At 39.6% G+C, this 14,222-nt stretch overlaps 1 protein-coding gene across 2 annotated transcripts in view; it reads right to left on the bottom strand.

Moving 5' to 3' along the window:
- REPS2 (RALBP1 associated Eps domain containing 2) overlaps positions 1-14,222 on the bottom strand; it is a 116,087-nt gene that overhangs the window by 63,006 nt on the left and 38,859 nt on the right. The window contains exons 6-10 of one of the 2 annotated variants that reach the window (XM_072994334.2): positions 13,122-13,260; positions 8,006-8,069; positions 6,714-6,856; positions 4,165-4,256; positions 86-157 (exon numbers count right to left, since the gene is read on the bottom strand). In XM_072994334.2, the coding sequence (XP_072850435.2) occupies positions 86-157; positions 4,165-4,256; positions 6,714-6,856; positions 8,006-8,069; positions 13,122-13,260 (510 nt within the window). The remainder of the gene's footprint in view (positions 1-85; positions 158-4,164; positions 4,257-6,713; positions 6,857-8,005; positions 8,070-13,121; positions 13,261-14,222) is intronic. The other variant, XM_072994336.2, reaches the window with a different exon arrangement.

Below are 14,222 nucleotides of genomic sequence, written 5' to 3'. Positions count from 1 at the left end.
TCATCAATTACACAAAATAGCAGGTAAGAGCCACACACTCACAAATGCCATACATATAAATAAATAAATAAAAATGGTCACCAACTGGCTCAACAGTTGTTGCCTCAAAATGAATTAATGGCTCTGAATTGTTTGGATCTTCACGGACAGTTTCAAGCTGGGTGTTTTGAAGGCAATGAGAGAGAGAGAGAAAATGTTTTTGATGAGGAAAGTATACCAATATTAATTTAACCACAGATTCCAAATGTAGATATATAAGAATGTATTCAGTTATATATTGATTAAATAATTCTTGATCCACTTTAAACAAACTTTTACAAACTGACTTTAAACAAACCAAGAAACCTATCACTGACTTCATGATACCTACTCACACAACCAGTTTTCTATTTATTGCAACTTACAAGGAAAAAAATGTTTCTGGAGAAAAAGAGGGGTGGGTGGGAACCATAATGCATGGTCAAGGCATAAGTGGTCTGAAGAATGCATACTTTACCCTGTACCTGATCATCATATCTGAGCTTCATCCTCCCATCAAATATTGACTATCGTGTCCTAATTCGCATTTATGTCTTGTAGTATTTCTCTACTGATACTATTCCCCAACTGTTACTCAGCTCTCCTAATGGGCAGAGCAACGAGACCCTCGGAACTCCACACTAAACACCTGATCAAGCTTTCAGAAGGTGTTCATCAATTGAACTCAATGTTCTTTTCTTTTCTTGTTTTCTTTCAATTAACAGATGTGGAGACACTGCAATTAAAAAACCCAGCTCTGGCTGATCTGTACAAGCCTCATTGTTGTTTAATTTGTGGCCTGGCCAATCATTCACCTCATTCGTGACACATAGCTACATAATCCAAAATCCACCAAACAGCTGGGGGTTCTCATTAATGGTCAATGGAAGAATTGGTAGAGAAGCTGTTCTGTGGAACCATTTAAGTCTGGCATTACTCTCAATGCTTTTCTCAATTCTTGTTGCACCCCAGTTGCATACTGTGTTACAAGACTTTCTCCCTCTACATAGAAATTTTACACATCTCTGCATATATTTTTTCAAAATGCATACATTTTTGCATGCATTTTCCTGGTGTATTCATTTTTAATTGACTAAAGCATGGTTCTGCTTTAGTCAATAATCTTAGTTATGTTCATTTTTCACATGTACACATAGTTCTGTGTGCATTTTCCCCTCAAACAGACTCAAACGTTGAATATTTATGGATTTCCAATGTAAGGTGTATCAGGCAAAATTCACACAAACAAAACAAGAGAAAAACATGTGGCACCTTAAAGACTATTGCAGTGGTGCCTCGCTTAACGGGTGCTCCGTTTGACAACGAAATCGCTAGACGTTGATGTTTTTGCGATCACAAAATGATGTTCCCTAAGGGGGAAATTCGATTTGCGATGATCATTTCCCTGCTTCAGGAACCGATCATCGCAAAGCAATGATTTTCGGCCAGCTGATCGGCGGTTTCCTAATGGCCACCAGGTAAACAAAATGGCCACCCGCTGTTTTCTGGGACGGATTCCTCGCTGCACAGGCAGCGAAAATGGTCGTGCTATGGAGGATCTTCACTGGACGGTGAGTTTCAAGCCCCTAGGAACGCATTAATCAGGTTTTAATGCATTTCTATGGGCTTTTTAAAATCGCATTACGATGTTTTCGTTTTACAGCGATTTCGCTGGAACGAATTAACGTCGTAATGCGAGGCACCACTTTATATTTAAAGTCTGCTTTCATGGACAAGTCCACTTCATCAGACATATGGAGAAAAAATGAAATACCAAATTTGCAAGTAAAACATTAATTGGTTCTGAGAGACTTGGGTGTGTGGTTACATCTCACATGCAGTAATTTAAGGTTTATGTTTGGTGTTAAGTTATATTGTAAACATTCCTACAGGGGACAGAAAACAGATAATCTTGCAAGAGCAAAAAAGAAGGGGGAGAAGGGGTGGGGAGGTTGGTGAAGACTGACAGGAATAAGGATATCAGTTAAGAACTCAGGTGGGAAGAGAGAAAAGTATATACATAAGTAAAAAAATTTAGCAGAGGAACTCTGTGTGTTCAGTTGTTCGTCTTAAGAAGTGTAAAATGGATATTTTCATAGGAGAATGCATACCACACAAATTTCTTTTCTATTCCCACTGAAGGGCCACTTTTTAAAATGAACTGGAGACAAGACAAAGAGGTAAAGAGCAAACAGTTAAAATTATTTGTCAAGTGAGCTTTTTCCCCTCCAGCTATTGAGTTAGCCTTCTAGAGAATCCAGAAATTTGATAAGCAGTCCTTGCACCCCCTCATCCAAGTAATTAATAAAATCATTGAAGAGCACAAGGCCCAGAACTGAGCCTTCTGGTACCCCATGTTGCCTCCTACCAGTTTGAGAAGCCATTGAAAACCATTCTCTGAACAGGATTCTGTAACCAACTGTGTATCCACCTAATAGCTGTTCTAGCCAGCCTAATTAGCTTGCTAATCAGAAAGTCATGGGGGACCTACTGAAGTCAATATATATTACATCTACAGAATTCTCAACATCTACCAGGGAAGTTACCTGATTAAAAAAATGACATCAGACAAGCTAAAGTAGGAATCGAACACGTTTGCCTTTTCTTTGTCATCTGTTACAATTTTTCCATTCCCACCAAGTAATTGAGGCACTATTTTTTCTCTATCTTTTGCTAAGCATGAACCTGAAGATTTTTTTTTTTTTTGCTTTTAGTATCTCTTGCTAACCTCATCTCATTCTCAGCTTTTGCCTTCCTAATACCATCCCTGCAATTCTTTGCTATGCTTCCTTTGTGGCCTGGCCTTCCATCCACTTTCTATGTACTGCCTGCCAGACCCCTCTTCAAGAATCTGAAAGCGGTTTTGCAGTTCCACTGTTGAAGAGTGTCTTCTCCTTCTTTCACTCCTGTGACACTTTTCCATGGTGCTTTCTTTACTATGTTTGTTCTCTCCTTAGCATTCTCCACCTCTGCTTTGTATTGCTATGCTTCCACTTTCTCTGCCTCCCTACTGCAGCTTGGGAGTTCTGTCGATGTACTCTTAATTTTATCTTGTAGCCTTAAGTGTGGTCATTAGTGCTCCAGTTATCTCACTTTTTCTTCCAACACTGCTATCAGTTTGCTATTGGGGCATGTGTATGCGGTGTTGTTCTCAGGCACAAAGACAAACATTGCACACAGTTTGCAGATCACCACCATTGAAGTGTCTCTTCCTTCCATAATCCCTATTAGCTTTCTGCTGTCTTCTGTTTGTCTATGAGTGCTCTTTCCTTTGCCTTGTCTTCCTTGAAGGATGATTGAATATCCTCTAAATCATAACTATATCCAGAAAAAAAATTGTTAGGGGCCTCCCACCTTGGCCTCCTTCACTGATTCTTCCATCAAACTCTTGCTAGCTCTCCCTTTTTGCTCATTCTGCTCACCTGCTCCCTGGGTTCTCTCTTAGTTTTATCCCTCTGCTGTGCTCTCACTTCCTTTGTCTTCTGCATCTCCCCCTTCTCTTTTGTCTCCTCTTCCAGTAGACCCTGTCCTCACTATCTTTCCTTACTACCTCTCCCCGATCAAACTTCTTTTAGCTCTCCCTGGTTGCTCACTCCTTTGGGTCTGTCACAGTTTTATTCCTCTGTTGCACTCTGTTAGGAGTCAGCAAACAGAAACCAATCATTTTCCAAAGAAATGACTCTTTCCATTTGATATTTATTCCCATAAACTATCCAAATCATGAAAACTAATGAAATTTAATACAAAGACCTGTGTACAGGTGAAAAAGGGAAACCACTATTGATATAAAGGTCATTGTGGGTTTTTTGGGCTCTTTGACCGTGTTCTGAAGGTTGTTCTTCCTAACGTTTCACCAGTTTCTGTGGCCTGCATCTTCAGAGGACAGCACTCTGTGCTCTGGCCGGCATCTTCAGAGGACAGAGTGCTGTCCTCTAAAGATGCCGGCCACAAAGACTGGCAAAACGTTAGGAAGAACAACCTTCAGAACACGGCCAAAGAGCCCGAAAAACCCACAACAACCATTAGATCCCAGCCGTGAAAGCCTTCGTGAATACTCTATTGATATATTTTGATTGATGCAATACCAACAAGGGTACATAAGTATTAATATAATATCTGCAGCCTAGGAGAATAATTTATCCTTACCTCAGTTCTACTGAAGTCCCTCGTTTGTTGGTTTACTGACAACAATTCTGAATAAGAATTCATCACACGATCACTTTTAGGTTTAAGGGAAGCTAGATGGAAAAAAAAGTTGGAGAAATACACCAGTCATAACTGGCTACCCCTCGTTCTAGATACATTATGCAGTTTTCACAGTCATTAGGTCTTTGTGGTATCTTGGAAGAGAAAGCAAGCTTTCTGAGGGGTGAAAAATATAGAAAGCTATCTGGATATTTTTGGGCTCTTAGTTAAATTAGCCGCCCCGAGTAGACGTTGTCTAGAGGGGCAGGGTAAAAATCGAATAAATAAATAAAATAAATAAATAAATGTAAAGACCATTTTATTTTTCAAGTCCATAAAATTGCCATAAAAACTTTATTAAAAGCACTAGTCAAAGTCAACCTAGTTGGTTTGTCCACCCCATATGCCCAGAAATGTGCAAATTCCCTTTTAAAACACTGTTCCTGGAATATACCACCCCACATGGCCAGTAGCCCAGCCATATTGGCTGGGATATTCTTGGCACTGTAATTTTAAAATTTGTGGGTTTTTTAAAAAGCATATTTTTTCCATCTCTTATTATGTCCAGGGACTTGCTGTATGTTAAGGAGGATGACCACTAGTCCTGTGCATGGCATGGTGGGGGTAGCAGTACAGTATTGTTGACGAACACACGAAATGCTTCTCACTTCATTGCTGTAACATCTTCCTACAAAGAAAGCAACTGGGGCTCATCTGCACTGCAGTGCTGTCCCCAGTTGTTCTGGGCTTTTCCAGATCTGAACAGATCATCCCTGCATTAGTGCTCACAGGAAGGATATTTGTTGCTGGATGTACTGAGATGCTCTGGATTGTCCTGGGACCTCCTTGTCCACACACATTAAGAATTGCTTCCAAGGTCTGTCCCCTTTTTTCCTATCTTCTCCACCCTTTCCTCGCCTTCTTTATATCTCTTTCCCTGTTTCTTTTCCACACCCACTATTCTCAAACCTTCACATTTTGGTAGCAGCACTTTCTAATTTTATCTTGTTATTTTTCATTTTCACTTTTGTGCTATGATGCAAAAGACGTAGCTTTAAAAAAAATAAGCAGAACACAGAGCCAGTTTATTAGATCTCTTGCCCCCTTCCTAGCTACTTCATTTTCTTTTCTTTTCCTTTCTTGTTTTACTCACCAGCCATTCTCAGATCTTTACAATTTTATTCCAATGCTTTCTAAATTTTAATTCCTAAAAAAAATTAGTTTACACTTTTGTGCTATGGTGTGGAAGTGATGACATTAAAAAATTAAATAAAAGCAAAAGGCAGGAACAGCTGGCATCTTTTCTGCCTTCTTTCTGCCTACTTCATTCATTTTTCCCTTCCCTCCTTTTTTTATTACTCCAAAAACACAATTGCTTTCTATTTCTTTATTTATGTTTTTGTTGCAATACCAAAATAATATTTGAAAAAGCAGAAAAGCAAAACAAAGGAACAGCTGATACCTTCTCTGCTTTACACTCCACCATCCCTCTCCCTTCCCCTCTTGTTTTACCAATCCACTGTTCTCAAACCTTCACATTTTCACCCCAATGCTTTCCAATTCTAATGGTTTTATATTCAGTTTTCAGTTTTTCAACTATGGTGCAAAAGTGATAACATTTAAAAAAATGCATAACACAGGAATGGCTGATATCCCAAGAAAAAATAAACAGGAACAGTAGTAAGGCGTGGAAGGATCAAGACCAACCAGCAGAAACAGACACACAAGGAAATGTGGCATAAACTGCATGGATCAGCATGCCCAAGGAGATCCTGCACTCAAGTAAATCAGGATAAAGCAGAACTAATGTGTATCACAAGCCAGCAGGGGTGTAAAACTCACAAGGGTTGGTTGTTGGTGGTTTTTTTTGGTTCCACTTTGACTCTGTTGACACTAGTTTTAGCCTTATGTTAGGTGGATGCCAGGATGCTGTACCAGTATAGCATGCTCATTATGGATGGATTTGTAGTGCTGACCTCAAAAGCAACAGTATCTGCAGACTTGGAAATTTATAAAGCAGGAGTGCCTATAGTAATCCAATATTCATGAGTTCAAAGAGAAATCCAGCATGAAATGTGACTGAAGATTTTCTTATTTGCCCCTGTTCTCAATAAATGCACATTCCACTGCAAAGTGGAATGATGGAGACAGTGTCAAAGGTAATGTCAGAGCAATATGGAAAAATCTACATAAATAATGGAAGTATAATATGTGTAGTGTAGACATGTTCAAAGCCACCCATCATCTGATTGTATAATGGACCATCATCCAGCACTTTGAGTTAATTTTGCAAGACACATCAAAGTCTTATTAGGAATGCCAAGTACAGATTTTGAGCTGGTATTTCTCTGCTAAGAATGTTCTTATCAGCCCCATCACTTAGACACAATTAAACAATTATACTTTCAGAGCAAATGTCCCAGAACTGCAACTAAAAATAGACTTTGTTGAAAAGGCTGTTTTAATCAACCTTTTGATTAAATTTCTAAATGCAATCATGGAAGTTTCACCTGCTTGCAGACAGTCAGGTAGTAGAGTCTCTGGTAAGGTGTCTGGCAAAAGATAACCGTTCTTTCGAGCGACAACAAGGTGAAAAGCAGCACAGAATTCTGCCAGTGTCAATGCTCCATCACAGTCTACATCACTAAGCTCCCTATGAATAAGATAGTTATTATTGAATATTTTAAAGCACTGTTGAAGCAAAGTCTTTGTTTATAAGGGTCCTAATTTAAATTTCAGGAAACCGATTTTTAAAGTATAGTGGGGGGTGGGGTACCCCCACTTTGGCATTTAAGTGTTTTCCTTTTTGGCATCTACATCATAAAACTATTGAATGTTTTCCTGAATACATTTTTTAAATTTACTTTGACAAAGGCATTTCATTTTACTGTTTTGTATTCCAGTTTCCCCGTCTCATCCTAACATCCAAGCACTTGTATAAGTATTTGTCAACTGAGGTGGCTCTCTGCATTTGATGAGATGTGCCGTCGAGTCAATTCTGACTTATGGTGACCTTTTTCAGGATTTTCAAGGTAGAGTAGACTCAGAAGCCATTTACCATTCCCTTTGTCTGGGGGTGCACTGGGACTATGCAACTTGCTCAAGACCACAGAGGCTGGCTCTACTCTCAGGAAGCACAGCAACCTCTGACTTTCCAGCCAGACAAAATCTCTGATAAAACTTGTTAGTCCTCGAAGTACCACCAAGTTTTACATATTTTCATGTATGGATTATCTAACTAGATAATGGCCCCTGCTAGAAATTTAAAAACACAATAGTATTCAAATAGAATTTAACTTGCACACATCTGTTTGAAATGATATTGAAATAATCTCTTTTTTTAAAAATCAGGGTCAGGTTTCATTAGCAAAGTTGATAAATTATACAGCTGTGTTTATTTAAAAAGTTAGGTACTAATTAGGCTTCATTTGATAAGCGCAGCCAGAACTGTAGCGTGTGATGATATCTTAAGTATTCCAAATGTATGTTTATCCGAATCCACTTCACAAAACTATCTATTGGATTGTTGTGCTAATTATGCTCTTTAAAATATTCCTCAGAACACTTCCAGTATACATTACTATTCAAATTTCTCTAGTCCTGCTGAGAAGGGACGGTATCTCTATAAAGATAACAAGCATAAAAGAAAGATCAACATACACCCTACTGTGCTTGGGCCTCAAAGTAGTTTTGATGGGAGAGCAATTACTATGATTTCTTTAAAGATACTTTTTTAGAAGTATGAAGAATGTTTCAGCTACAGTAGAGCACACACAATTCTGAATTATAAAACAGTACTTACCATATGTGTGAAAGCTCAGGGATAGGCAGCTTAGATTTTGTAAAGAAGTTCTTAGCCACAGAACCTGCCAAATGAAATGGGTGATCAAACAGTGAAATAATAAATTATATTTGTTTATTTTATTTGTTTACAAATGGTAAGCAACTGTTTAAAATAATAAATTTTACAGAGCAATGCTCCTTACATTGCATGCATTAAACAAAACAGATGACTTCTTCTTTAAAAATTACTCAGATTACTTATTGGTTATTATGCAAACTTGTTACACTAGACCTGTTAATTGGAAATATCAAGGCAATTTAAAATTTTGAGTGAAAAAAAATGTTTGAGAGAGGGTACCTGCAAACATTGCATGAATCAGAAGCGATTCCTGAAATAGCCTTGACCCATTAAGACATTAATTCCTGTATCATTAAAATCAACTCCACTTACTAGTCTGGTTTTCCATTTTTTTAAAAAAATTAATAAACAATTATGTCAAAATAAAATGGTCTTTGCCATCATTCACAAATGACAACATTTACTGGATCTTCTGGAACAACAGATTGGTTCAAAATTGGGACAGAAGTATGACAAGGTTGTATATTGTCTCCCTGCTTATTTAACTTATATGCAGAATACATCATGCGAGAGGCAGGACTGGAGGAATCCCAAGCCAGAATTAAGATTGCTGGAAGAAATATCAACAACCTCAGATATGCAGGTTAGATTTGCACTCTCCTCTTTTACCCTCTTAATGAAGGTGAAAGAGGAGAGTTCAAAAAATGGTCTGAAGCTCAACATCAAAAAAACTAAGAAGGATCCTATCACCTCCTGGCAAACAGAAGGGAAAGACACGGAGGCAGTGACAGATTTTACTTTCTTGGGCTCTATGATCACTGCAGATGGTGACAGCAGCCCTGAAATTAAAAGACGCTTGCTTCTTGGGAGGAAAGCAACGACAAACCTCGACAGCATCTTAAAAAGCAGAGACATCACCTTGCCGACAAAGGTCCGCATAGTCAAAGCTATAGTTTTTCCAGTAGCGATGTATGGAAGTGAGAGCTGGACCATAAAGAAGGCTGACCACTGAAGAATTGATGCTTTTGAATTGTGGTGCTGGAGGAGACTCTTGAGAGTCCCCTGGACTGCAAAGAGAACAAACCTATCCATTTTGAAAAAAATCAGCCCTGAGTGCTCACTGGAAGGACAGATCCTGAAGCTGAGGCTCCAATACTTCGACCATATCATGAGAAGAGAAGACTCCCTGGAAAAAACCCTGATACTGGGAAAGTGTGAAGGCAAGAGGAGAAGGGGACGACAGAGGACGAGATGGTTGGACAGTGTCATCAAAGCTACCAACATGAATTTGACCCAACTCCAGGAGGCAGTGGAAGACAGCAGGGCCTGGCGTGCTCTGGTCCATGGGGTCATGAAGAGTTGGACATGACTTAACAACTAAACAACAACAACTGGATCTTCTGCTTGTAACCAGCCAGTACAAATAATTCTTGTATCTAATTTAGGCTGCCTGCTTTAAGCCTACTAAATTTTATTTCTAACCTTGTATGAGAACATAGTACAGTATCATAAAAGGCTACCTTTCATTCTTTATATTTTGAAATCTTTTGGGTGCTCAGGTGCTAGGGAAATGCAATTGCATGCTTAAAGAAAATCTACTGGATGGAACAAGTTAAATTCACATTCCTTACAATTAATCATAAGTAACATGTGTCCATGGGCATGGATGCACAAAACAAATTATCAGTTTGGCATCCCCACCAATGTCCTTGTTCTAGCACAATGTCTGTTGGACAAATGGCTACAGTTATGGGGTTAGTGCAAGTGCAGGATCCAGGGGAGCTTACCACTGCATAACCAGATGCACAAAATTTTATATAGGTATGATGTCTTTTCTGTTTCTGCAGTGGAGAAATTCAGCACAACTATGCCAGCATCATGTTGGAGCTAGGCCTCAGCTATATCTTGACCTTAGTATTTTGTTTTTAACCATTAATACAACAATAACTGAGATACAGTATTTGTATCCGCATGATGCAATTTTACAGTACAGTGCTGCCTAACAAGACGATGTTAATTCATTCTGCAAAAATCGCTATTTTGTGAAAACATCCTCTTGCGAAATGCGGTTTCCCATTGGAATGCACTGAAATCCATTTAATGCGTTCCAATGGGGAAAATAGTAGTCGTCTTGCGAACATCGCCCATAGAGAAACCGTTTTGCGAAGCGCAGATCAGCTGTCAAAATCGTCGTCTTGCAAAAAACGGTCCCGAAAACACCTGTTTTGCGAAGCGCGGACCAAAACACTGTCCAGCGAAAATCGTCCATAGGAAAAACCGTTTTGCGAAGCGCTATAGCGAATAAACCGTTTTGCAAGGTAATCGTCTAGCGCGGCACCACTGTATTTCCTATGTTCATAATCAGTGCTGGACAGAGAGAAATCCTAGGCAGACAGATCTGATTTTGAAATCTGTAATTCCTGATAAGTTCAAGGCAAACCATTGCCTCATATATGCCAATACTATAAGAAGCTGATTTCACTGAATCTGTTACCATATATTTTTGTTTTATGCCAACTATTTAATATAGGCTAGTGCTTAGAACTGCAGACTTCTACACATTCTGTCAGCATCCTGAAAATGAGAAACAGATTTACTTTATTATAAATTCATACTAAGGCTTCTGCATACTTCAGTGGAACTATTTATATCCTTAAAAGCTGAGAAGAATCTGAAGCACATACATGAGATTAGAGGAAGACACTTATTACTTTACAAAGTAAAGATCTAAATACTATATTTAACAGACAGATGTAGCTAGTTCACACATCATTCTAGCAAAGATGTCACATTTACTGGGAGCAAGTCACAAGATAATGCAGTCATTTTCTTCTTTACAGTCAAATCTCCCAATTTGTAATGATATCTGACCTCAAAAACTATAATTTGATCACTCCCTACTAGCCAGAATTTAAAAATTTCTGGGTTCAGATATCATGTCGAGTTAGTTTAATAAATCAAGACTGACCATGAAGTGCAACTACAGTTTCAATGTCTAAAATGAATATAGGGAAGAAACATGGGGAATCCCTCTGTTTGCAGTCCAATACACAATGGCTTGTCAGATTGGGATTGTGGCACTGGAGCTTGCTCCTTACTTCCTAGGGTCCAACTCTAATTAGCAAAGACTGCTCACTAGGGATGTGGTGGCGCTGCGGGCTAAACCGCAGAAGCCTTTGTGTGCTGCAGGGTCAGAAGACCAGCAGTTGGAAGATTGAATCCACACAACGGAGTGAGCTCCCCTCGCTTTGTCCCAGCTCCTGCCAACCTAGCGGTTTGAAAGCATGCAAATGCAAGTAGATAAATAGGGACCACCTCGGTGGGAGGTAATGGTGTTCCGTGTCTAAGTCGCACTGGCCATGTGACCACGGAAGACTGTCTTCAGACAAAACACTGGCTCTATGGCTTGGAAACGGGGATGAGCACTGCCTCCTAGAGTCGAACACGACTGGACAAAAATTGTCAAGGGGAACCTTTACCTTTACCTGCTCACTTCCCTGCTATTCTTCCACCCAGTAGGCTTTTGATATGTAAACTGATGCTCAGGAAGGGATTTGAAGGGAGCAGCTGTCTTTTTTAAAAAAAACTTTAAAAATACATTTTAAGTTGTTTTAAAGGGATTTTATTTGCTACCGTTTAATTATTTATTAAATAATTAAATAAATTGTTTTTGTAACTTTGATATTTGCAGTTTTTAAATTATCTGTAAGCTGTCTCTGGTTCCTCTATAGCAGGGGTCTCCCACAGACCACATTCTTGCCTTTTTAACTGGCCCGGTGTCCGTGCATACGTCTGCATGCGCACCTTCCTCAAAAATATATGATGTGGCCCTCCCGCTGAAAAGTCTGGAGACCCCTGCTCTATACGAAAAAGGGATGAAAGCAATAAATAAAGAGAGAGAGAGAGAGAGAGAGAGAGAGAGAGAGAGAGAAAGAAAGAAAGTTAAAGGTCAATAGACCAGCTGAAGCAATGCTGCATTCCAACCCTCCTCAAATTCAGGATGCTGGAAATTCTTGGAACCAAACTCGCTCTGGCCTAAATTTGTGCTAGCAAAGTGACTGCATCCCTAGATTGCAGGAGGTCTGGATTTGGCATAATCTGGCTCTTCTTTCCCATTGTTCCCTCCATCCCATTTAGCTCTTCTGCTGGCAGATCATAATCGGATTCTTTTGCCAGCAGATCTCTGAGACCATCTAGCAGAAGCACAAGGGGCCTTTTTTGCTGGCAAAATGGGATCTCTGCTGGTGGAATAGGCCTCTGCCTTTCTGACCCCATACAACAATTACATCTTTCAGTTTGGCTTGCAGTTAAGAAATCACATGCAAGGAGAAAGAGATTGCTGCTATTGCTTTTTCTTGCCAAAAAAGATAAGAAAACTGTCTTATTGAGAAGCAACACTTGAAGTAGTCTAGAAATGTATGTTCACTTCACTAATCTTTTCCTAAAGTGAGATAACCTTATGGTGAAATCTAGGGCTATTAAGCATGAAGCATAATGTTCTGTAAATGGGCATCTGCCCACATGAAAAGAACTTCTCTTTGCCCTACAATCTCCACTTATATCCCCAAGTCTGCTTGAGACCCCTAGGGAGGATTCTGAAAGAGTATCAGCAGCTGCCGGAGGATGAGAATCAATCCCTTCTCTTTTCTGTTAGAAGACCCTAATCAGATACAGTCCAGCTTATTTTTAATTCTATTATGTGACAACATGCCATTAGGAAAGTAATGTTTAGGAGAAGCAGTATGTTTTCCACATTTTATGTGAAAATGTTAGCATGCACTTACATTTCTACTCTAGGACTCAACAGGAATAAAAGGATTTAATTTACAATCACACCAATTCATCTTTAGTTAACATTTAATATTCAAATTCTTTTTTAAAAATACAGTTGCCTCTGTTGTTTTATAATGCATATGTAACAATGTATACCCCTTTAAAGACCAAATTAAACAAAGATGCCACCTAAGAGGTTTGCACTTTTATCGGTGTGAATTTTATCCTAAGCTTCCAGGTCTTTCAGTCTAGCCTTCGTGATTGTGCACACAATGAACATTACCTGAAATGAAAGCGTTCAGGTCAGGTTGAAGGGACTTGAACTGGTTGGTATAATATTCTCGTTGTTCCTCTGTTATCCTCCAGGGGTCATCTGGGTAATTACTACTGCTGTCCTGTGGTTCTCTCTCTGCTGAAACAGACTTCAAAAAAGGGGGCAAAGTATCATTTGGAAAGAAAGAGAAAAGGCTGGGTCTTTTGAAGCTTCAAAGCTTTTGCCTTACTCTTATTCTTATTCTGTATTTCTTTTGAAAACAGATGGATGGGGAGAGACTTGAAGTTTATAAAAGGACTGCTGGACTTACAATAAATGTCTCTGTTCACAAAACTGCAGAAGTTCTACATATGTGGGAAAATACACACACACACACACACACACACAGAGAGAGAGAGAGAGAGAGAGAGAGAGAGAGAGAGAGAAATGGCCTTTTGCCCGACATCAGAATAAACCCTTTGAGACCTCTGAAGGCAAAAAGGCAGGGAGAAAGGGCGAGAAATTCAAATTTCCAGCCCTTTCTCCCTGCCTTTTTTCCTTCAGATGTCTCAAACAGCTTCCTCCGATGTTGGGGGGGGGGAGCCCTTTGAGAGCTCCGAAGGCTCCCAGCAGCAGTGGTGGCAGCTGGGGGGACCTCCAGATACCTTCCAGGGCTTCCCCACCTGCGTCGGCGGGGGGGGGGACAGGAACTTCCAAGAGGCCTCCGGCAGTGGCAATGGCGGCAGCGAGGGACCTCTGAGAGGCCTCCGGCAGCAGCGGAGAAGCCCTCGGAGGCCTCAGGCAGTGGTGACGGGAGACCCCTGGAAGGCTTCAGAAAGGTAAGTTTAATTTTTGTTAATTTTATTAATTTTTATTAATTGGGGGGGGTTCTTGGGCCAGATTGTCCTTATTTAATGTATTATTGTGTATTGCTATTGAAAAGCAGGAAAGTCAAACATTTATATGAATGAATGATTTCATGCTTGCATTATTTGGACAAATGCTCAAATTAAAATTCAAATAAAACTGCTTTAATAAAACCAAAGAGGGAATCCGTGTGAAAATGAGGTTGTTAAGATACAGTGGACCCTCAACGTATGAACAGCTCGACGTGCGTACTTTTTGAGGTAC

This window comes from Pogona vitticeps, chromosome 3, assembly GCF_051106095.1.
Source record: "Pogona vitticeps strain Pit_001003342236 chromosome 3, PviZW2.1, whole genome shotgun sequence".
NCBI lineage: Eukaryota > Metazoa > Chordata > Lepidosauria > Squamata > Agamidae > Pogona > Pogona vitticeps.
This window is presented reverse-complemented; position numbering and strand designations above follow the sequence as displayed.